We start from the raw sequence: 21838 nt of genomic DNA on the forward strand, positions 1-21838 counted from the left end.
TATGAGAATTCCAATGCATTGCTGAATGACAGCTACAGGATCATTAACATCACAGGATTCTTTTATGGATGCGGTCATGCAGTACAAAACAATCATCTGTACTATCAAAAGGGAGGAACCAATGCCATTCTGAAGTAAGTGAAACATAGTTGGCTTAAGGCAAGAGATGTTGTGGAAGGAGGAGCAATGGTGCCAGAGATGAACCTCAGAAAAGCAGACCACTTGCCTTGTACCATTTTATGTTTCTTTTTGGTCCTGTCTAGAATAGGAAGAATGGAGGAATGGTTCAGAATTCTTTCAAGAACAGAACAACTAATTCTTTCCGATTTGTAACTAGAATATAGGCCACTGGCCTTCCAGCTGTGTGTGCAGATGCTGTGGGAGGAGAGGAACTGGGAGCATAGTCCAGGCCCATTACTCTGCTGTGACAGTTCTTTAAGCATTGTTCAGCTCTGTGTCTAAGTGGTTAACCTGAGTAGTTACTACATGATAGGGTAACTGGGCCTCCAAGTTAACAAGATGCCATGTGCAGAGGTGACAACAGATTTTTCTTTTGGCTATCCTGGGGTCCATCGGGTTTCTACTATACATTACATTGCTGTGGGAGTTCTTGCTGTTGGATTCTTTGCTGTGTGTATATTTGTGAGAAAGAAATGGGAACTGACTAAGGAATTTGGGGGTCAGAAAAAGGTATTTGATTTAAAAAAAATAAGCTGTGCATCTGCCTGCATCAGAGTAAGAATTGGTTCATCTGCAGTTTTGGGCACCCAGGTGAGAAGTGATATGATTGTAGCCCACTTGTGGAACTCAGCTTTCCTGAGCTGCTTGCTGTGTTGATGCACATGCTTTGCTCTTGGACAGCACTAGCTGGTAGGGGTTGAGTTAATGCTGCTAGGGTGGAGGAATGCACTAAGGCACCAGCTGAGGACATTTTGACCTGGTGAATTGCACATTCCATTGTGGAGGAGTGGCTCTGCCGTTTGATTTCCTCACAATAAGAAGTTCCTACAACTCTCCTAATGTATCTCCCTTAACTGGAACTGGGAATTCCATCTCTCTCTCTTCATCTTCTACTGAGGACAGAGACAGACAATACAAATGAAAACCAAAATCTCATCTTGTGGGAAGAGCCAAAGACAGATAGCCCAAGGGCAAGTGAAAGATTGCATCTGCTTTTGAGTTCTCTTAACATGGCTCTGATGTTTGAGCCAAGAACATTACTATACTTTGATGTCTGTTCCCAAGCAGGTGTGAGTGCTGCCTTCCCTAAACTCATTTGGATGCCAAGGAATGTGAGCAAGCTGCTTGAATGCTGTAATATTTATTCTGCCAAAGACAAGCCTACTTTTTGTCAACCTCCTTTAAGTGTCTTCATCAGGGCTTTTTGTTTATACATCTGTAAAAGACCATCTCTGTCTAAGCAATATGCAGCGATAGGACAGAGGTTCCTCACCTTTGCTTGGGTACCATTAATTGGGGAATGCCTTCATGTACAGATGAACATAAGCTATTTGTGGAATTTTCAAAACCACTCTAAGAAGCTGCTGAGTGATGACTGTTCTGTTCAGTTACTCACTCTAAGATTATTTACCTTCAGCACAAATAGAAAGAGGCACTATGAAGTCTGTGACAGTGAAGTCCTTGATTTGAGGCTGCAGAAAAGCTTCTGGGAGTTTTTGTATTGATTTAATGGAAGGAACAGGTGAGGACCTGGTTGGTTCATTTTGCAAATGTTGAAAAAAAAACATTTAAAAGGAGCTTCCTGTCATATTTAAAAGCTGGTAAAACTAGGTTTGTCTGACCTTTGGCAGGTTTTCTCATGATGGTTGGATCCCTGACATGTCTGCTTCATCCCTTCTTCCTTTGTTTTGTAGCATGCTTTCCCACTTCCGTTTTTTTTCTTGACTTCATTCATCATAGTGATCAGAAAAGTGTTTGTAGGTCGAGTTCCCTGCAGGTGGTGGTTTTTTTTTTCAGATATGAAAATATTACACTATCTCTTGTCACTTACCCCAGGGTGCCGGAAGAGTAAGGAATTTCTGAACCATTTGGAGTTCTAGACTAGACTGTCCTTAACTGGGGGAGCGGAAGAGAACTTCACGAATTAAACCTCACTTTTCTTCTCCCTTCAGGATTTTCACATAAAAGAGAAAAAGCCAACGTGTTTTTTGTTGCAGGTCTTGCACATTTCTAGTGAATCTCGAGATGCTTTTTATCTTGTTGGCTCTTTATAGAAAAAAATCCTGAAGAAAATCTGCATTTCTGTGTAACTGTTCCTGCTAAGGGCTGTCCTTCTAGCCCTTGCATGAGGTTATTTACAAACGTGAAGCAACTAACCAGGTTAACTGGATTAACACACACGTTTCTCAGAAATCTTCTCCAGCCTTGAAGCCTTTTTTTAATTGCACATATATGCTGCTGGAATATAGAGTTGCTGCAGACATGAGTTTTACAAAAGCAAAGGGGAATCATCTAGTTAGTCATTCTTGGGTGTTGTTTTTTTTTTTTTAGGATGATTTTTCCAGTACATGCTATCAACATCTCTTCCACAGAAAAAATATTCTATCAGTGTTTTTCCTTCTATTGCAAGTTTCTGGATCTGAAATGTTCCTGTCATTAAGCCTGTCTTTTCAGAAGACTTTTCTAACTGTAGCAGATTCCTGTATTGAGTAATGTTGTTCCTCCTATTTGAGGAATGGAGCTACACAGTTAGATAGAAGTCAGACAGTGAAATGTGTTTCGTTATAGAAGGCATTACTTAAAAGGATGAAGCATACACTCTCTGCCTTCACTAGAGGACTGCATTATTAAGTGATTTAATTCTAACTATAAATGTGTCTTGATACAGCTGATTACCCTCTTAAACTAGTAGAGGAACTCAGTTTAGCTGTTCAATGCTGCTGTCCTTAGATTATCATCCTTTTAAGGAATTTCAAGGAATAAAAACAATTTTATATATCAGAGATGAGACATTCAGGCTGTCCTGTTGGAGGCCAGCATGAGGTCAGATTTTTGGCTCTGCAAAAGTAGAATTTTTATTCCTTTGATGTTTACTTGAGCAAATCACTGCATTATCTGAACTGTTTTTAAAAGAGGAACTCTAAGACTAGGTGAACCTGCCCAGAATTCATGCTGGTTTTGTCAATCACATTTTCTCCCTTTAGTTCCCACCTAGTAGAAAGCAAACTTCTGTACAGATTTCATTTAACAAGTTTGGGTCTTCACCTGCTATCCAATTCTTTTTCATACCCGTTTCTTTTAGTTGCTTTTTTCATCCTAGCGATAATAAAGCTCATAGACTAAATAAAGTGAAACCTACCAAATTGAGTTCATACTCTTGTGCACCTTTTAGATTGGTTATTACTTTGGAATTTTCTCCTAGTGTTTTGGAAGGTGTTTTGAGTGGAGTACTTAATCTTAAAAGATATCAGAATAGTCCTTGAACTCAAGTATTTTCAATAATGCTCCTATCAGGAATAATGCACTCTGAATTGATTCAACCAACTAGTGTATATAAAAATGAATTTTTAACACAACATACTGAATACTTTATCTCATTACAGATTGGGGCTCGATAAAGCATCGCTGGGCACACTGCTAATTGAAAATGCCTTATATCATGGTCGTAACTACCTCTTTTCTAACTCAAAGACTTATTTCAACGTAGCGGTGGATGAGAAGGGTCTTTGGATTATATACGCCTCAAGCACTGACGAAAATATAATAGTAGCACATATTGATGAAGAAACATTTTCAGTCATTCGGCATATCAATACTACATATCCCAAGTCCAAGGCTGGTAACGCATTCATAGCATGTGGCATTATGTATGTTACTGATACTAAGGATATGACAGTAAGTTTTGCTTTTGATTTATTGAAAGAGAAGCAGATTGATGCAAGGTTTGAGTTACGGTCTTCACAGACTGTTCTTGCTATGCTTTCATACAGTCTAAGAGATAAGAATTTGTATACATGGGAGAATGGGAGCTTAATGGTATATCCTGTACATTTTGGCAGATGAATATATTTTAAAATATAATGTATGGGAGCCACATATGACTAAATAGATTATTTAAAGCTGTATGATATACACATAGGGGTCTCTTCACTTGATATAATTTTCTGTTCACTGATGGTGGTTTGTGAGGGTGCATAAAAGGGCGATCAGGCACCTTCATGTAAACATACTTCAATTATTTAGGCCATTCTCGTCTTTTTAGAAGAATAGCTGTTCAGTATTGCAGCTGGCACACAGTTAGCACAGACTTGCTTTTGTTTTTCCCCTGTTACTCAGCCAATAATTAAATCTAATGTACATTGATTATTCCATGGTCATGTGCTCAGCAGAGACTATTTATAACTTTCAGTTGCAATCATCTTATCTGTAGTAATTTTCTAGTCAGTGATTATGGTCTAGTATAAATGTCTAAATAATGAACTTTTATGTACAAATACCTTTGTAATTTTCACTTAATGCTTTCCACTGATTCTTTGTGAACTTTTTTTTTTTTTGGACAAAGATATACAGCTATTAAAAATAATGGGAATGGAAACAGTGGTTTAAATAGAAAAAAGCAGAAAGCTTCAAATTTGATAAGTCCAGTGAACTGTTATATAAACAAAAGAAAAATCTAGCCCAAATACAAGGAAAATGGGAATAATGGCATTATTTAATATACATGAAATTGTGTTTAGTAAATGGAGTGTGGGAAGAAAAGTAATGAGGTATAAAATTGAAGAGAAGACGTAAAATTTATGATTAAAATTTCCTTTTTAAGTGTTTTGAGTTGCTTGTGCTGCTGCAGAATCTTCCTTGCCCCTCACTGCCATGTAAACTACACCACTATAACTTGCTTAATAGCTATACTTAATTATAGTAAGGTATATTTCTAAAAGAAATTTTCCCCGTGCACATCCGTACAAATGAAATCATAAAATGAAAGGCATAGCTTTTGGCTGCTATTCTTAGAAAAATAAAATATCTGGAGCAGGAATACATGTATTCATCATAGTGCTTAGTGACTTAATTTGTTGTTAATCTTAATTCACAGGTTGCCCACTTGCATTCAAATTTTTGAGAGCTACAGGTGAGAAATAATAGGTACTTTTTGATTCTAACTTTGTTCTGGTATTTCAGATTTCTAAATTTAACACTGAAAACATAAATCCCTACTGTTGCTTTGTGTATCTGTATTCAAAACCACACTCTCAGAAAACCCCTACCTGGACTTCTAAGCTGCCTGTGAATATTGGTTGGGCCTGGGCTGCATTGTCTCTTCTCAGCATACTTGCTGGTTTCACTAAGGCCAGAATGCAGGCCTTGCATGCTAAGGAGAGAGATGTAGAGGGAAACAAAAAAGCATAATTAATACTTTGAACTAGTATATACATCAAAACTCAAATAGCAAGAATCCTATCTCTACCTATAAAGAAAGAGCGCAAAACTTCACAGTCCGGAGCTATGGTTTTGTGTATGTAGGCTTCTTTTGACTTGCGTGGGTTTTTTTTTTTTTTTTTGGTTGGTAGATTTTGGTTTGTGGTGTGTTTTGGGTTTGGTGGTGTGTTGTTTTTTTTTCTTATTTTTTTTTAATTGGGTTATGCTATGAATGAAGTAGACTCGTTGGCTAAAAAAAAAAAGCTTGGCAATATATTTGGGCAAATACAGCTCAAGCCAGATGTGACAGTTTCTGGATGATGTGCCTATCTTGGATCAAGTTAAAACTTCTGGATGTCATTGTTAAACCACTCAGATCAAGCTCTTGGGGAAGGAAGACCAGCAAATTCTGCCTCTTTTCTCAGTGACAAAACGAGGCTGTGTTTCTTGCAGCTGCCTTTGTTGAGAGGAAGACCTAAGTTCTGTTAACCTTATGCTTTTCTAGGAGATCTGAAAATAAAGTGCAAACAGCTAATCTTTTTTTACTTCAGTACAGTCTGAGATGAGGTTAAAGCTAGCTCAGGCAGTATCCAGTCAAACTACTGGAGGTGTAGTTAAATCTATTTAAATATAAGGAAGAGTTCTGGAATGGGCTGCTCCATGAAATAAAAGTGATTTATTTAACTTACAAAGGGAAAACTAAACTATGACATTTACTCTTCTTTCTTTCATACTTCCCATACTTCACAACCTGCAATTTAAAATCACCTTTGGAGAAAGGTGCTTTTTATTCTAGTATATTTTACAATACACCACAGACATCAAAATTTTCATTGGAGGAATAAGACAGTTTGTTAACATTTAAATACGCAGACACCTGTTCCAGTCTCTTAAGAACATGTTTTTTGTTTACAACAGAAAAATACATCTGACAACAGTAGCTAGTTATATTACAAGCAAACAATATTGAACTCTGCATAGTTTTTACAATATATTGTGGTAATAATTTAATTACCAGTTTTATCCACAATTTACTAGCTGGCCACATAAAGCCTGACGTTCATCTAAAATGTGGCACTATATGTTCCATTGGTATTCTCTTAACAGCTTCGTTTAATGAAGTATTTTCTGGACAAATGAATTTCAAAACTAAAAGCTGTCTAGAATCATGGATGTTTTCACTACAAATGTTTAGTGATTACAATACATTCCTAAAGTAAAGGCAGGTGTCCAATAGAAAACATACATAGCTGTCAAAGAAAGAAAAAAAGTGTGCAAATTAAAAAAAACATTGCATTTAAAAATGTGTCAATGTGCAAGTTACAGTATCAACTGTGCATTAATACTAACTGGGAAAAAAAATCTCAGCATAAAATGTTACATGTCTCACAGTACATTCTTGATTGCACATGTTCCACGGCATTTGCATCCATTACGCTTTCTTGCGAAAATCAAACACTGAATACCCTTAATTAAAACTAAACTATTTTACAATGAGAAGTTTTACACATGCTTCAGTTAGTGGGACAAACTGGAATAAAAATAATCAGAATCACATCAGAAATGCTTACTGACTTGTAGAGCCACAGTGCTTGTTAAGTGACTGACAATTGTCAGAACCCTTACAATACACTTAATAAATTCAGCTTGTGGGTTACTGAGCAATAACCCCACCTATGATTGACTGTACTGGGTTTGATTCTTTGCTTTTACAACACAGTACATGCATTTCCACCCCAGGGATCCTTATGGGCATACTCAAAATAAACCTGTTGTGTTTTGTTGTTGGTTTGTGTGGGTTTTTTTTTTTAAATCTTTTCCCCCATAATACTTAATGCTGCAGTAACTGCTTTAAAAGGAAACAGACTGTTTCCTTTCCACCGTGCATATTACCATGATTTTAGCTACTTAAAGGGACATTATATAAAAACAGGATTAGCTCACATAACGCTACAGAATGCCAAAAATGCCTGAAGGTACATTGAAAGCATTGGGAAGAACCCTCATTTTCAGCGTGCCATCTGCTCCACAGGAGAAGATACGATTACCTTGCACAGTTTCAATCTGGGTGACACCAGCACCAATATTTCTGAAAATGGACTGCTTAGCATGTTCATTTTTAAATGAATGAATTAAATTATAGCCAGTCAGTCTCCACACCTGTATCAAAAGAATGACAAAAGAAGATGAAAATTAGGATTTGTGTTCTTTCCCTAATGTTTCAGATTCCTGGCTCTTCTAAGCCCTATTCAGCAAAGATAAAGGGTATTTTTTGTTGTCCATTAGCAACAATTACACCAAGTCCAAGAGTCTTGAGAGGCTCCTGCTCAAGTATAAGGCAAGACAGAATAAAGATACTTTAGTGTGGACTAGCTAGTTACTTAGCAGGCTGAAGGTGCCTGTGTTACTTGATCTGTAGTGCCACTCCCAGCTCCCCTCCCTGGTCCCCTGAAAGCTGCAGAAATGGACAGGTTTCATTTTTATCCAAGATGACTACTGTCAGCTTTCCAGCAGCTGGAAATGCTTTTATGCTAAGGAATGCTGCAGAGAGTAAGCTGCATGATTAATAAGCATGCTGAGTGGTAGCACAGCTGTCTGATGTGTCTGTTTTGTCCCAAGTTGCAAGAGCCCTCATCAAGACCAGGACAAGAAATGTGCAGAGTCATAGAAAGCACCTACTAAACAGTATGCAGTCCAGCTAAAAGGAAAGAAACTGTATTCCCCGTCTCTTCACCATGTTCTTGTATTTCTTTCCTTTTAGTATTCAGGAAATAAGCCCTCTAAAACAGGGACTGTATTTCTGTTTTGAGTTTTGTTATTGTTGTTGTTTGTTTCTTATTACTCTGACACGTCAGTAGCTGTCTGGGGCTACAGCATCAAGAGAAAAAACAGAACTTGGTGTTACAGAAACTTTACAGGATGCTGAAGTTACTGAGTGCCCCTGTGTTACAGAGAAATTGATCCAAAGGCCAACCCAGAATATTTTTAAGACAGAAAAACAAAGCTAAGGTTTCAGAATCATGCACTTTGCTTTATCCACTTAAAATGCAGTCACACAACCTTAAACAGACTGTTTAACCTTCTTTAGCAGAGAACAAAACCTACTTGCTTTAGAAGGGTATTAGTATATTTCAGTTTACATTATCAAGGCAAGGCAAGCATCCTGCATATCAAATGTAGGTTTGGGTTTTTGGGGTTTGTTTTTGTTTTGTTACCACATTCATCTGGCTATTTACAGCATGTTGATCAACATATGCCAATACACTACGTCAGCTAAATACTCTCATATACAACTCTGCTCCTCCGATACCTTACCTTCATGTTACCTTCTGCTGAGCCTGAAACAAAATAGTCCTCAGAAGGATCCAGTGCCAGGGCCTTAACAGCTGATTCATGTGCTTGGAAGGTGTAAAGGATTTGCCTCTGTCTGATGTCAAAGATGCAGATATATCCCTTCCTACCACCAGAAATTAGCAGTTGATGTTTAGGTGCATACTGAAGTACTGTGGCACCGTGATCGTGACAAGTGAAGGCTGAAGAAGGAGGACGTCAGAATTTAATAGATTTGAAACTGTAAGTAGCTTCCAATCTTAAAATGCATTTCTTCTATAAATTTTTATCTGAATATTTTCTAACTTGACAGATACATTCCTTCGTATGGGTAATATCATATCAGCTGACAGCTTTTTGCTCTCATAAGAGCTATATAAGAGCTAATGTACAAGAAAGCATGATATGCAGTCTGATTTATTTTAGAATACAAGTACGTACCTGAATTTGAAAAATTGAGAAAACATAAAATTCATCATATTAAGTTCAATTAAGTTCCTGAGTTAAAAAAATAGTATAGCTGAACTAAAAAATTAAATTTAATTACCCTATAGATACGTATTATTATATTCTAGTTTCCTAACCTATTTTTCATAGGAGCCGTAATTCAATCTCTTTAAAATGAGGCTGAACTTCTGTGACATCTACTGGTTTTAAAATATGAATCTCAGAAGGCACCTATTGCTTATTCAAGTACTGCAGTTGTTTGCAGATGTTTATGATGGTTGAATTTGCTCTTTTAAAAGCCCATGGTATTATATTTGGATTTGTATGTATTTTTCTTTCATAGCGCAACATGACAGAACTTTGCTTTAGTTCGTTACATAAAGATGAAATTATTTAACTTGGTCAAATAGTTGGATATAGTGGACAAATAGTGGACAAACATCTTTTTAAGAATCCAGTCTAAGTGCTAAAAGAGAAGGACAGTAGACAGAAGGAGTCGCTTCTACTATTACCCACAGTTGTCTTTTCCTCTGTACTTTAACAGAGTACTGGATATATTAATGCAGTGCCAGTTTAAGTGAAAGCATATTCATAAGAGTTCAATAATGCAGCCTTAATTGGTTAGCTGTTAATTTTTTTTTCAGGACTGTACTCAAATATTTCAGACTTTATTAATATTGTCACAAAACCGGCATTGTATATGACCTTCTTTATTCATTTTTTTCTATATACAGCAGATTAACGTCATGCTAGAAACTGTATAGTACCAGTTCTGGTGCATGTATTAGTGTGCAACACACATTGAGACCAGTTCCCCAGTGCAAATTTTCCCCTTGCCCCAAACGCATTCACATGCTGTATTTCCTTAGTCAATAAGTAGTAGAGGTTTAATTTTCATGGCAGGACTTACCGTGTATAAGACTGTTACCAGATGAAACCAAAGTGTCCCAGAGGCATACGTTTCTGAGGGGAAAAAAAATGTCATTATGGCCTGTTGCTAAGTGACACATGGGGTGACATGACTCAGAAGGTGTTCACGTTTTATGTCAAAGCCTAGAAGGTAGAACTGAACAAGGAGCCCTTGAGTCTCTGTAGTCATTAGAGAGCAACGCAGATTTGCAAAATATGCTCTTTATGCTTCTTAGTGGAACTACACTTTCTACCTTTAAGATGTGTACTAGTCCTAAGTTGTACCAAGAAATTATAGAAATTGTTTTTTTTTTTTCCAGAGAAAGAGAAGAACTATCTTGCCTTTGCTGAACATATTTCTCCCCCCAGCAACAGTATTACATCAAACTAGTTGCCTTCTGGAATACACCTTGAAAAAACTGGTTAACTGTTGAACACTCCTCACAAAAGCTATATTTGGGGAACAAATGACTGAAGGAATGATGTTCAAAGAAATCATCTGGCATGTTCAAGCTGTAACAAAGCTTAGAACACTGAACCTTAAAGTGTCAGCCACACATTAATGCACAAGATCCAGTGAGTTAATGGAGATAAAAAGGTAGCTTTGGTGAAATTCCTCATTGTTTCTTTAAACACACCTGTTATCATTGGACTGTCCCGATGTAGCAACTAGACTTGAAGAGGTTATAAATGCAAAGTCACTTGTGGTTTTACTGTGGCACTGCCAAGTCTATTAAAAACAAAACAAAAAAGATGCAATCTTACCAGTTGTAGTCTGCATCAAAAGTTGCTATCAGTCTGATGTCACTGATAGCATAACACAAAGCAGTCTTTTAAACAAAGTTTAAAAACTAGTGGATAATGCTGTTTGAAGCCTCAGAGAATGGAACAATGGATCAAAAATCCAGTATAAAATAAAAAGATACAAAATAAGTTAACTATAGCAAACCCACAATATAGTGTATCACGATAGCCTGAATTTCAAATTAAGCACGGTCTTCATGCACTGTTAAGAAGCAGTGAAAAGAATTGAAGAGTGTATTTTTACTAAGTCTTGGGGTTGTAAAGTCATTACTGTCAGTTTTGATTTTTAATTTAGTCAAGGGTAACACTGAAGTAGTATTTGTAATTACATTGCAGCTTATGGTTACTGTACAATTAGTTTTCCAAAGATATATCATTGAAACTCTACAGTTATTTTGACAAAGTATGCTAATTAAAAAGCAGCAAAACCAAAAATGTCTCGGTGAAACTCTTACACTCTTGGCCTGTCTGAAGTCTCAAAGACTTAACTTTCCTCTATAAAAAGGAAAAAAAAATTTCTGTTTACTCACCAGATAGGGCTTCGGATTTGAGGTGGTTTGGTTTACTTGCCAAATACTTAGAAATCCTTCACCATCAGCAACACCACACTGCAAGGAACAAACTGTATTTATTAGCATAACGTACTGGTTACTGGACACTTACTTCATGACAGTAAACTTAGGCTGACTTCAGGAAAAAACCCACCTAAAACACTATTGCCTGCACATTAAATATCAACAACGATTGTCGGGTACAAAACAGTAGTTTAGAAGCCAAGTGAGTTCAGTACTAATTGTTTAATGATTGATGTTCTCCTACATACCTAACTTTTCTGGACATGGAGGCTTTTTAAGTGTGGAACCTTATCTTTTAAATCATAATTTTAAATGCTAAAGCTTACAGAGGCATCGTTACTCCATGACTTTACTTGAAAATGCTTAGTGAAGGAAGCTACATGGCAGCATACCATAAAAGCATGGTAAGAACAATTATAGGATGACTGTAATATATTGTGAATGGTAAAATGAGTTATATTTGTTAATCAAAATGCATAACAATTAATAATGTATATTCTATAAAACATATTCTATACCTATAAACATTTTACAAAATGTTTTTAGAAATATTCAGAATTAGTTTTTGTATTTTCTCCTTTTCGTCAGGTTTCACAAGTCCTGCCTGAGTGACCTCCATGTGAAGCATGTTGTGGGGACAACTGGTACATCTTAATTTCCTTCTTAAAATTGATTCCCATGTGATGTTAAGATTGCAATATCTCAAAATATAATCAAAACACTAATAATTTAAAAAGTTTAAATGAGATTTTATGCTACCCAAAAATAGGTATTCTGGGAGATACTTTATATTTCCAGCTTCTTCTAAATGTTGAGCTTTTGCTGTTATATAGATATCTTACAGTCATTTCCAAACTCCTTTAATTCACTTTTTATGGCTCTGAACTATAATGAAGTTTGTCAGTAAAATGCGGACAAGACCTGCTAAAATAACAGAATGGGCAACATGAAAAACTGGAGAGGTGGGTATTTTTCTCAATTTCTTTCTTTGCCCACTCTGTTTTCTGCATCTCATATACCTCACAGCGTCATTTCTGGCCAAAGTGTATGGCTATTTTATACTCTCTTTCTGCTCTCCGCTGTACTGCAGTATACTTACATTTTCGAACTAAGAGGCTGTATTGCATTCTGTCAAAACTTTATCTTGGCCAGAATGCAAAGCGTGAAGCACTTCTTGAAGACCTGATGACCTAGACTGATACAAGTTTGCTTCTACAAAATAAGTAAGCTCAATTTTTTTTAATGTTTAATTTTAGAAAGGCCATCATATGGGAACGCAGATTTCAGAACAGGGAGAACAAGAAGTCTGAAAATGTGGCAAATGTGATATAGGATAGCAGGGTGAAGCTGACAGAAGAGAAAGGAGAATAAGGGTTAATTTTATTAGAAAGCTTACATATGTAGCCAAAATGAATTATATGAGAAACTGCTTACGTGATCATTCTAGGAAATCTTCTTTTTTGGGTATTGCTAGTTAAAACTGTTGCAGTGGTCAGAGCGCAACCAAATGTTTCCTTATGGATAATAATAATAAAAAATCCTAAATGTTGTACTTACCTTATTGCCCTGGGAATTGAAATACATTCTTGTAACTCTGGCATTTCCAGCTTGCCGGAAGCATACCAGTTGCTGTGGCCTTGTCCACTCAAACATTCTAACACTACCATCTTGTGCTCCTGTAAGATCTAAGATTAAAAGATAGATGTTCATTAATACTACAGTATTTTATAGAAAATAATCTTCTCTGTACTAGTAAGTGTGATTCACTTACAATACTGATGGACTGGATGTGAAGCCATTCTCTTGACGTTATTCAGATTTCTTTTAATAAGCTTCATATGAAACAAAAATTAAAATAATTTTGAAAAAAGACACAAACGCACTTCAATTTTGTTTATACTACTACATAGTGAGTGTCCCCCAGTTAAGCTAACATTATTTGCATCTAATGATGTTTAGTTGCAGTATAGTAATTAAAGCCTGTTTACGACAGCTTATTTAGACATAAAAGTTCAAGTAGTAGTAATGTTATCTTCTATTATACAAATAACTTAAGCACATGCCGATGTGTAGACTTCTGCTATTAGTCCCAATGCAAGAATTTAGTTTGGGATTGTTCTGGGTTTGGTTGGCTTTTTTGTTCATTTTTGGTTTGGACCCAGAAGCTCCAGGTCCTACATCAAAGTTCCCATAAAAAAAGACAAAAACCTGACTGTCCCATTATTTTCCATGTAACAATAATTATTTGCCACAATATACAAGAAAATGCTTAGTTTGGCTGCCTTTTTGGCTAGGTCTTGGTCTTTGTAGGCCTTTTACGTCAACATTCAATTAACAGCATGATGACTAATGCAACCTAGGTCTCTGCTAAATAATACACTAAAAAAGAAACAGTCTCCTGAAGCTGCATGCAATAGAAGTACTTACCACACCAGCTCCAGTGCTAGTTTGACCACTGCCTAACCATGGCATAGATGAAGATGGTTGTATCTGGTTCACTCCGAAAGATGGTGCCGTTGACTGAGTTAGTGTTGTGGTAGAACCACGAAAGTCAATATCATCGGAACTGTAAAAGAACAGCAGTGTTCTGCTTTAAACAAATTTTCTTTGCTGCCAGTGCTGTTTGCTTACTTCACTGTCAAGATCCTAATGGCAATGGGTAGAGGAAATGATTATAATGAAACTATAAATTGATAATTCCTGCACTTAACATTGTACAAACACCTCCGTGTGCTTTAAACCTATTGTTGTTTAACCTCAACAGATGATCATGACTGTGGTAGGTAGATGTTGAGAATACAAGCTCTCTTGAGAAGAATATTGTTGGAATATTCCTGACCTGTGTGTCTATATGTCTATCTGTTCTGTGCAATGGAGTGTGGTACAGATGAGTGCTTGCTGCAGCTGACACATTCACAGTTCTCAGCACAATAATGGAGGAGACAGTAATTCAGGCTGTTGCATTATACAGCTAGCATCAGCTACCACAACTAGCCTCAACGCTGCAATGATGCAACTGCAGTGTTTTTAAGCTAGCACTTCCTTTATTAGCTTATGCACCACAGGATTTTACTTTACTGTACAGTGCAGACATGCCCAAAATACACACAGAGAAATTAAGGTTTTGACGAGTTTGAGTAAAACAAAGACAGTAATACTCTTTTGCCTTTCCTCAATCCTTTGTAAAGCAATCTGAAATCTACTGAAGAAGAGTAATTAACTTTTTGTATGATCCACTTGTGCTTACATGGTTATTATATATGCAGCCTCACAGTAAACCACTACTCCTAATATAACCACAAAGAAACAATCCTACCTTTTAGACTCTCTGTCATATTCTTCCCCAATCCATATAAATGACTGAGCAGCCAGTAGAGCTGAAATATCAAGTTCTTGAACATCATGTGTAGATGCCAAAACAATTTCATTGCTGTTTGCCTATGCAGCACAAATAGAAAATTTATACTAACTATAATTAAGATCTTTTTATTGCACTTATTATAATATTTGAGGCTTACCTTATTAACTGCAAATGCCATTATCATATCTGATTCTTTGTGAATGATTTTTGCTTTTCCTCCAGGGTAGCCAAGATCCGCTTCAACCTACAAAACATTTATAAGAAATTTCAATTAGCATGAAAATCCATTTTGTAGTGGTACATTCAGACTGCAAAAATCTATACAAAATTCATGCAAGAAAAGTTCAGTGGCCTCAGCATTGTTTAGGAAGCTAAACTTTAGACTTCTCTTTGGTGTTCTAGAAGCCAAAAGTTATGTTTGAGTGTAAGAAACACAAAGCTGTGTGTGCAACGCTATTTACAAGGTGTTCACTCATCTCAATTATCAGGACATCCAAAGTTAATTCACCAATTAAAAGCCTGCCACACAGACTACACAGAACATATAGCTTCTGTTAGTCACATTAGAGAAAGAAAAGCCAGTTCCACAGAACTTTTAAGAATGTGCTAGAAGACATTGGGAGAAGGGATACTACCTTGTTTTTGTGATCTTCTGCTACGCAGTTTTGTTTGACCTGCTCCACACGATCTTCTACAGACTACATAACATCACACAGTCACAAACACAAAACACATGCACAAACAAATATAAAAAAAGAATGAAACATTCCAAACTAGATTTTAAAGGCCACTCTGTCAGTAAATGATGACAAATGTATTTTTAACTTTTCATAAAAGGCACAGAAACTAAGACAGGAATCTAAACAAACTCACTTAAAATGTAATGCCTCCTGGATGAACACAAAATGTATGATATAGTAAATAAATGGAGGAGTAGTACACACACAATCTCCATACTTACAGGAATTCTTAAAAATATTAAATAGTATACTTATTTTCAGTGGTACTTATGTGTTGGTTTAAATTTTCAGTTACAACTCATTACAATTGTAACTGGTACAATTTGTAAAGCTCCATATTATATAAGACTATATAATATTACTTTTATATGTATATATTACTCATGCATATATACATATACACAAAGTAATAGCTCATTTAAATTTATTTTTCAATATGACACACAAAAAAAGATATTATATGAACACTGAAGTTTATTTACTTATTACCCTTATTGTGAATTTCTGTTTATCAGGACAGTATTCAATACATAAAGGTAAGGTGAGACGTGTCTTTTGTTAAAAACATTGTTTAGTTGATATTTCAATAAACAACATGAAAGTCATGTTGATTTTTTAAAAAAATCCAAACACTGTTAAATGAAAGAAAGGAAATTGCAATGCGAACGAAAAAATGTAAAGAAAAAAGAAATACTGAAAGAGACGGAGGAACAGTTATAAGTGAGCTTTCTTTTTAAAAAAAGATGTTACATCCTTTATTTACCTCACTTTGCTTTCTTTTCTTTGTGAATATATATCTTATGAAAGTATCCTGAAGCAGTTCTTGCTTCACAAGAAAATGCCAGAGCCTTTTTGCTGGAAGAGCTGAAAAATCCTTTGATCTAGATAAAACAGAAGAAAAACAGAAATTAAAAAAAGGAAGAAGCTTCAATGTAATTAAAGGTGGACCAAAAAAAAAAAAAAAAAAAAAAAAAAAAAAAAAAAAAAACCCCGAATTACTTTAGATAAAATTCAATTTTGAAAAGTTTAAGCTCTAATTTGTTCAAGGCAAATATCAAGAGATGAGGTTTTTTTTTTAAACTCACAGTAGGTTACTAACTTCCAAGTACTACAAGTTAATCTGCTGACTCGCATTTATGTCTAAAGACTTGCACTCTACTAAAACAGCTTGTGTGTTGGGATTATGCTGGCTCTACAGCATGTCCTTACATGTTTCTTTCATTATTCAAAAGAATTCTTAAATATTTAGCTCATATATGAGGCAAATAAAATTAGTTGCCTCAGATTTGAGGACAAATATTTCTAGAGAAGCAGAGCATGTTTATGAGAATATTTTAATAAAATCCTACAGCAGTATCAAACATGCAAATCCAAAGTCACAAACATAAGCAAACCTAAAGTTGTGGTTTAGAATATTGAGAAAAACAAGCTATTTTTGAGTTGAAAACATGGTTCACTATCTGCATTTAAAGATACCTGCAAGCATGACATCAGTCTAAACGTAGGAGGATTGGCTTTACAAGGACCTTGCTATAACTTTCTCTCCTCCTGACATCTGCATGTCTAATATATAACTCTTTTCTTTTGTTGTTGAGGTAGGGTGGGAGAGAGCTGCTACTGGACAAATAGTAAAAGAGGTTGAACAGGGTCTTCCCAGCAGCAGCCATTGCCCTTGATTTGTAGTCCTCCAAGCTCACTTTCTTGCTGCAGTTCTGAAAGGTGCAGCAGAATAAGTAAAGGCTGCTGTGGGAGACAGCTTCATAAGAAGGGACAAAGGGATGTGGGAAAGTGGTTTCTGTCAAGCATTGCCTAGAGCTAACGTCTAGCTAACCTTCATTTAGCTGTTTAGGTTGTTTAGAAATACTGTTTAGAAATACTCCTTAGTATTTCTATGATCAAAGAATGTGTTTTTGCTAGGGAAAAAAAATACTTACTTGAATGGTGTGTTTTCAGGTTCGATCATTGCTTTATTGCGGAGAATAGCCGGTCCTGCACCTATGCCAAGGTCAGTAGGATAAGTATTAATGTAATTTGGTGGTGGGCCTTCAAACTGGTCCATTCTATCTTGAAGAATCTGTTCCCAGTGTTCCAAATTTTTTATTACAGCAATACCCAATGGTGATGTTACAGGCAGATCTAAACAGAAATAATAATAAAATAAGGCTTAAAGAAAAAGACCATTTAAACTACAGTGTGTATAAAAACCCCAGAATAATAGAGCCATCAAAAAAAAAAATCTTGAAAGCAAATGTACTTGTTGGTAATTGTAAAAAATAATGTGTTACATTATTTAAATTTAAAAATTAAAAAGCAGTCTGACAGAAAGCCACTTATACAGAAAACTAAAATGTAAAGCAGAATTTAACATACCAGCGAATTCCAGACCAGCAATGGGAAAGAAGTTCTTAACATTGTGCAGAACTAATTTTACCATTGTCAGATGTAGAAGAGCCCAGCTGTATGAAACGAACATATTTAGTTGTGTTAGAACAACGTTAACCGAATGTCTGCAGAATATTTTTCTTCTGCCAAATACACAGATTAGAAAAACAGTGTAGATGGTTCACTGAGGTTTGCCAGACATGTACGGAAATACTTATAGATCAACTATGCAACATAAGGGTGCCTCTGAAGGTACCTTGCTGTAACATAGTATCCCCTTCTCTGTTTTACAAATCCTCGATTATTGTACTCTTCCGCCAGATAAACAAATGTGCATGTGTGAGCCTCTGCAAGACTGAGAATTAAGTACAAGCCCCCCAAAACACCTCCTGAAATTCTCCATGAAATCATGATGAATACAGACAAGACATTATTTGAGTTTGGCATTCATGGCAAAAGCTTTCACCCTGAAGGAGTCTCAAAGATATTAAAGATACAAATCCTATACAGTATAGTCATAGTCCTAGTAAGGACTAATGAGAGGCTTGAAGAACGCGTAGGAGAGCCATCATTTTTCTCCGTTATTATAATGCTGAGGTCATCCACTTTATTTCATTTTATCTTGCAACATTTTTATTTTAAGTGTTCTATTTAATCTGCTCCTTGTTCAAAAACTAAAGATCATGCTTGAATCAGTAGTCTAAAGCATCATTTAGAACTGACATTGTGGTACCTCATGTTCTTTCTGTCTTAAAAATGAAGAGATTTTTCCCCGCCCCCCCCCAAAAGAAAACCGCACAGCTTTGACTTCCTAGTCCCATTTTTTTAGGCAGTTAAATGGGGAACTCTTACTGTGATAAGAATTTGTTGCTTCTGTAATCCCATTGCCACAGATATCTATCCACAGTACTAAAATTATCTGACAAACTGGAGGATGCAGAGAACCTGTATTTTCTTTAATCTGGAAGAAAAGGTAAGCATATGACATAATTATTCTAAAATAGTGGCAGCTTCTGCTAACCTGTAAGAATTGGCATCTTTATGTTCCTGGATCTGTACATCAGAGAGGAAAGCATCATCCTCTTCCTCATCACTGTGAATGCTTTCGTCAGAATCATATATAACACCACTGTCTGATAAAGGAAGAAATGGCTGCAATGCAAAATAAAAGTCTGCTATAAAAGCAATTTTCTGATCTCTTAATATTAAACTCTTACTTTAGTTATCACTGTCATAGAATTTAAATGACAACAACTTGACCTATAGATAGGTTTCTCTAAAACATAAACCAGCAGCAAGGGGAAAAGTGTCAATCTCTATTATTGGCAAGAGACATATTTTGAAAGTTAAGTAGTAGACTTGTAGTCAAGGCAATATCCTTTATTACAAGGATAATATTCTGCAGCTTACTATGAAGAGCACTCAAAATATTCACGCTATTTTTGTCGTTCAAAACATAACAGAGAAGAAATATGCTTTTATGAACTGTAACTTATGTCTTCCATTCTAAATTACCTTTGCCATAAAATAGTCCCACATGCTGAGTTCTGGAGGGATAAACTTTTCTTTGTAAGAGGGTCTTTCTGCAGGTACAGGTGGTGGTACAGTGCTATCTTTTACTGGTCTTCCTGGCACTAGCATTCTCATATTAAACCGACGACGATGTTTATCCATTTCTTCTGATGGAAGAGGTGGCGCTAAATTCAGGTAATTTGAAAATCTGATATTAATATTGCATCTTTAGAAATGGCTGTATTTTATAACTGAAACAACTAAAACCATTATCATTGGTGCTAATTTCTACTGATTCGGAAATCAAAGCCAGCCTAAATAAAATAAGTGTAATCATACAAAGAGTTCACTTATGACAAATTCAATAACTGTGGCATTTATACATTGCATATATCATGAGACATACATTTTGTAATTTGGATTAAGTTCTCAGATGATGTAGCTTTTAAGCAAAAAGCTTTTATGATGAAAAATTTCTCAAGAAAGATTAAGAAAGAAATTAAGACATTTTGTTGAGAAATTAATACATAAAATTTCACTAAACTCTGAACTGCACAAGTAGCAGTAGTTATTCAAAATACAAGCCAAGAAACTCTCAAGATAGCAAAGAAAATTTGGAGAGAGACAGGCTTTTTGACAATTGAAGTCTATTTTGAAGTGTTATGATTTAAAATGCCTTAATAGTTATCAAAATATTAATGTGGAATTTGTTTTTCAAAGTGTTATTGGCCAGGCAACACTGAAGATCACACTTACTTTATTACAAGGGAGCTAGATATTTAAAAACTTTTTTTTTTTTTTTTTTAAAAACCCACTACTAACATTCAACTATACTGGAAGTTTTTACAAACCTTCATTACCATCCTCTGAAACATCAGAAGCTGTAGCAGCTTTAGGTTAAAGGAAAACAGAATACATCTCAAATGAAGACATGACTTTACATAAAGTTATTCATATTAACATCTTGTGAAAATAACTGCCCTAAATGAATTTAAGTTGTTCCATGAATGACAAGTATCTGTTGTGCATACTTATGATGGTGCACTGCCTTATTACTGTTCTGTATTTCAGATATGAAACATTTAATTTTTGCCTAAGTTTCAAGCCTATTGCTGTTTTGAAAGTCTATGTGACATGATTTTCAGTATTGTTGCAGTGTGAAGTGTATGACAAATGGTTGTATTTGCCTTTGTCTCCAGAGCCTTAGTTCAATCTCCACTTTGCTTTTCCTCAGGAATTATATTTAGACATGCTCATTTGTCTTTGAAAAATGCCTGGTTTTAGTTGGAGCTTACATATACACGAACTATTTTTCTGACAGATGAAGCTGGTATTTCTTCTCTGTGGTCTTGCGCAAGGTGAAATCATACCTTGCAATAGAAATTAGCTTCAGAAATACTGCTTCCAAGTTGAACAACACACTCATATCTCACATACAGAAAACCATAGGTATTAATACTGATTTATACCATCTGTTTTTTCACTAAAAAATAACGACTGAAAGTCCTGAAAAGGGTTATAGTAAGCCTCTAATAGTAATATCAGCAATATAATAACTGTACAGTTTTTATGGCAAATTCAAAATGTGCAGGGTACCATTACCAAGGACAATCCCAAGACTAATATTTTTCTGCTTTTTAATTAATGTAACAGTTTTCTTGCCAGTAGATACTTAAAATTCTGCTTGCTTGGTTTTTATCTTTAAAAGGAAGGAAATCCCTCCTACTCTGTTACTAAAAGGTATAAAATGCAAATCATTAGCATGACCTTTAGAGAACAAAGTACCTGGAATATTTTCTGACTGCCTTCGAGGTTTTACAAGAAGTTTCACTCCACCACCAAAAACAGCAGCCCACATTCGACTGTTCAAAGGATGGGCTGCTAGTCGAAATAATTCATTACATGAATTAGTTGCAAGGGCGTGTATAAGGAGACTCAGGTAGACAGCTACAACAGCTTCACAAAGTAGGATGTTTAACTTTGGTTGATCTTCATCCTGAGCTGAACTTAAGAGATTTATAAGTGAACTCACACCTGCAAAGAGAAAAGAGGGAAAATTCTATGCTAAATGAGTAGGAGTACAAATAGAAAAAAGGAAATGTTTCACCTCTATATTTTATGTTAAACATATACTAATAAATAGCCACATAATACTTTTATTCAGATGAAACATTCTGTTCACATTTTTCTTAAAATCATAAAGACCAACATTTTAAAAAGCCGCCGTTGGTCTGGGACTTCTGCATTGTACCTCTCTGCAAATACTATGGGCAATTCAGCTTGCCTATGAAATTCTTGCACGGTTTCCACAGTTGACTTCAAAATACTAAATTTATGCTTGTACATGGGGATTAGTTGTTTTGATACCTATACCAAATAAAGCATAGATGTAAGACAGTACT

The 21838-nt window shown here is 35.7% G+C and overlaps 2 protein-coding genes across 2 annotated transcripts in view; one reads left to right on the forward strand and one right to left on the reverse strand.

Moving 5' to 3' along the window:
• Positions 1-4036, forward strand: part of GLDN (gliomedin) — a gene marked incomplete at its 5' end in the record, with an annotated part of 15458 nt that extends 11422 nt beyond the window's left edge. The window contains 2 exons of the mRNA XM_010291767.1: positions 1-134; positions 3564-4036. The exon at positions 1-134 is cut by the window's left edge and continues 7 nt beyond it. Coding sequence (XP_010290069.1) covers positions 1-134; positions 3564-4023 — 594 coding nt within the window. The remainder of the gene's footprint in view (positions 135-3563) is intronic.
• A 3253-nt stretch (positions 4037-7289) lies between these two features.
• Positions 7290-21838, reverse strand: part of DMXL2 (Dmx-like 2) — a 46647-nt gene continuing 32098 nt past the window's right edge. Inside the window, exons 27-43 of the mRNA XM_010291766.1 lie at positions 21222-21470; positions 19440-19621; positions 18946-19076; positions 17913-17998; positions 17477-17678; positions 16306-16423; positions 15438-15500; positions 14960-15046; positions 14758-14879; positions 13869-14007; positions 13213-13273; positions 12999-13126; positions 11397-11474; positions 10701-10792; positions 10064-10116; positions 8692-8909; positions 7290-7536 (exon numbers count right to left, since the gene is read on the reverse strand). Coding sequence (XP_010290068.1) covers positions 7327-7536; positions 8692-8909; positions 10064-10116; positions 10701-10792; positions 11397-11474; positions 12999-13126; positions 13213-13273; positions 13869-14007; positions 14758-14879; positions 14960-15046; positions 15438-15500; positions 16306-16423; positions 17477-17678; positions 17913-17998; positions 18946-19076; positions 19440-19621; positions 21222-21470 — 2219 coding nt within the window. The 3' untranslated portion in view covers positions 7290-7326. The remainder of the gene's footprint in view (positions 7537-8691; positions 8910-10063; positions 10117-10700; positions 10793-11396; positions 11475-12998; positions 13127-13212; positions 13274-13868; positions 14008-14757; positions 14880-14959; positions 15047-15437; positions 15501-16305; positions 16424-17476; positions 17679-17912; positions 17999-18945; positions 19077-19439; positions 19622-21221; positions 21471-21838) is intronic.

This window comes from Phaethon lepturus, unplaced genomic scaffold, assembly GCF_000687285.1.
Source record: "Phaethon lepturus isolate BGI_N335 unplaced genomic scaffold, ASM68728v1 scaffold15537, whole genome shotgun sequence".
NCBI classification, from domain to species: Eukaryota; Metazoa; Chordata; class Aves; order Phaethontiformes; family Phaethontidae; genus Phaethon; species Phaethon lepturus.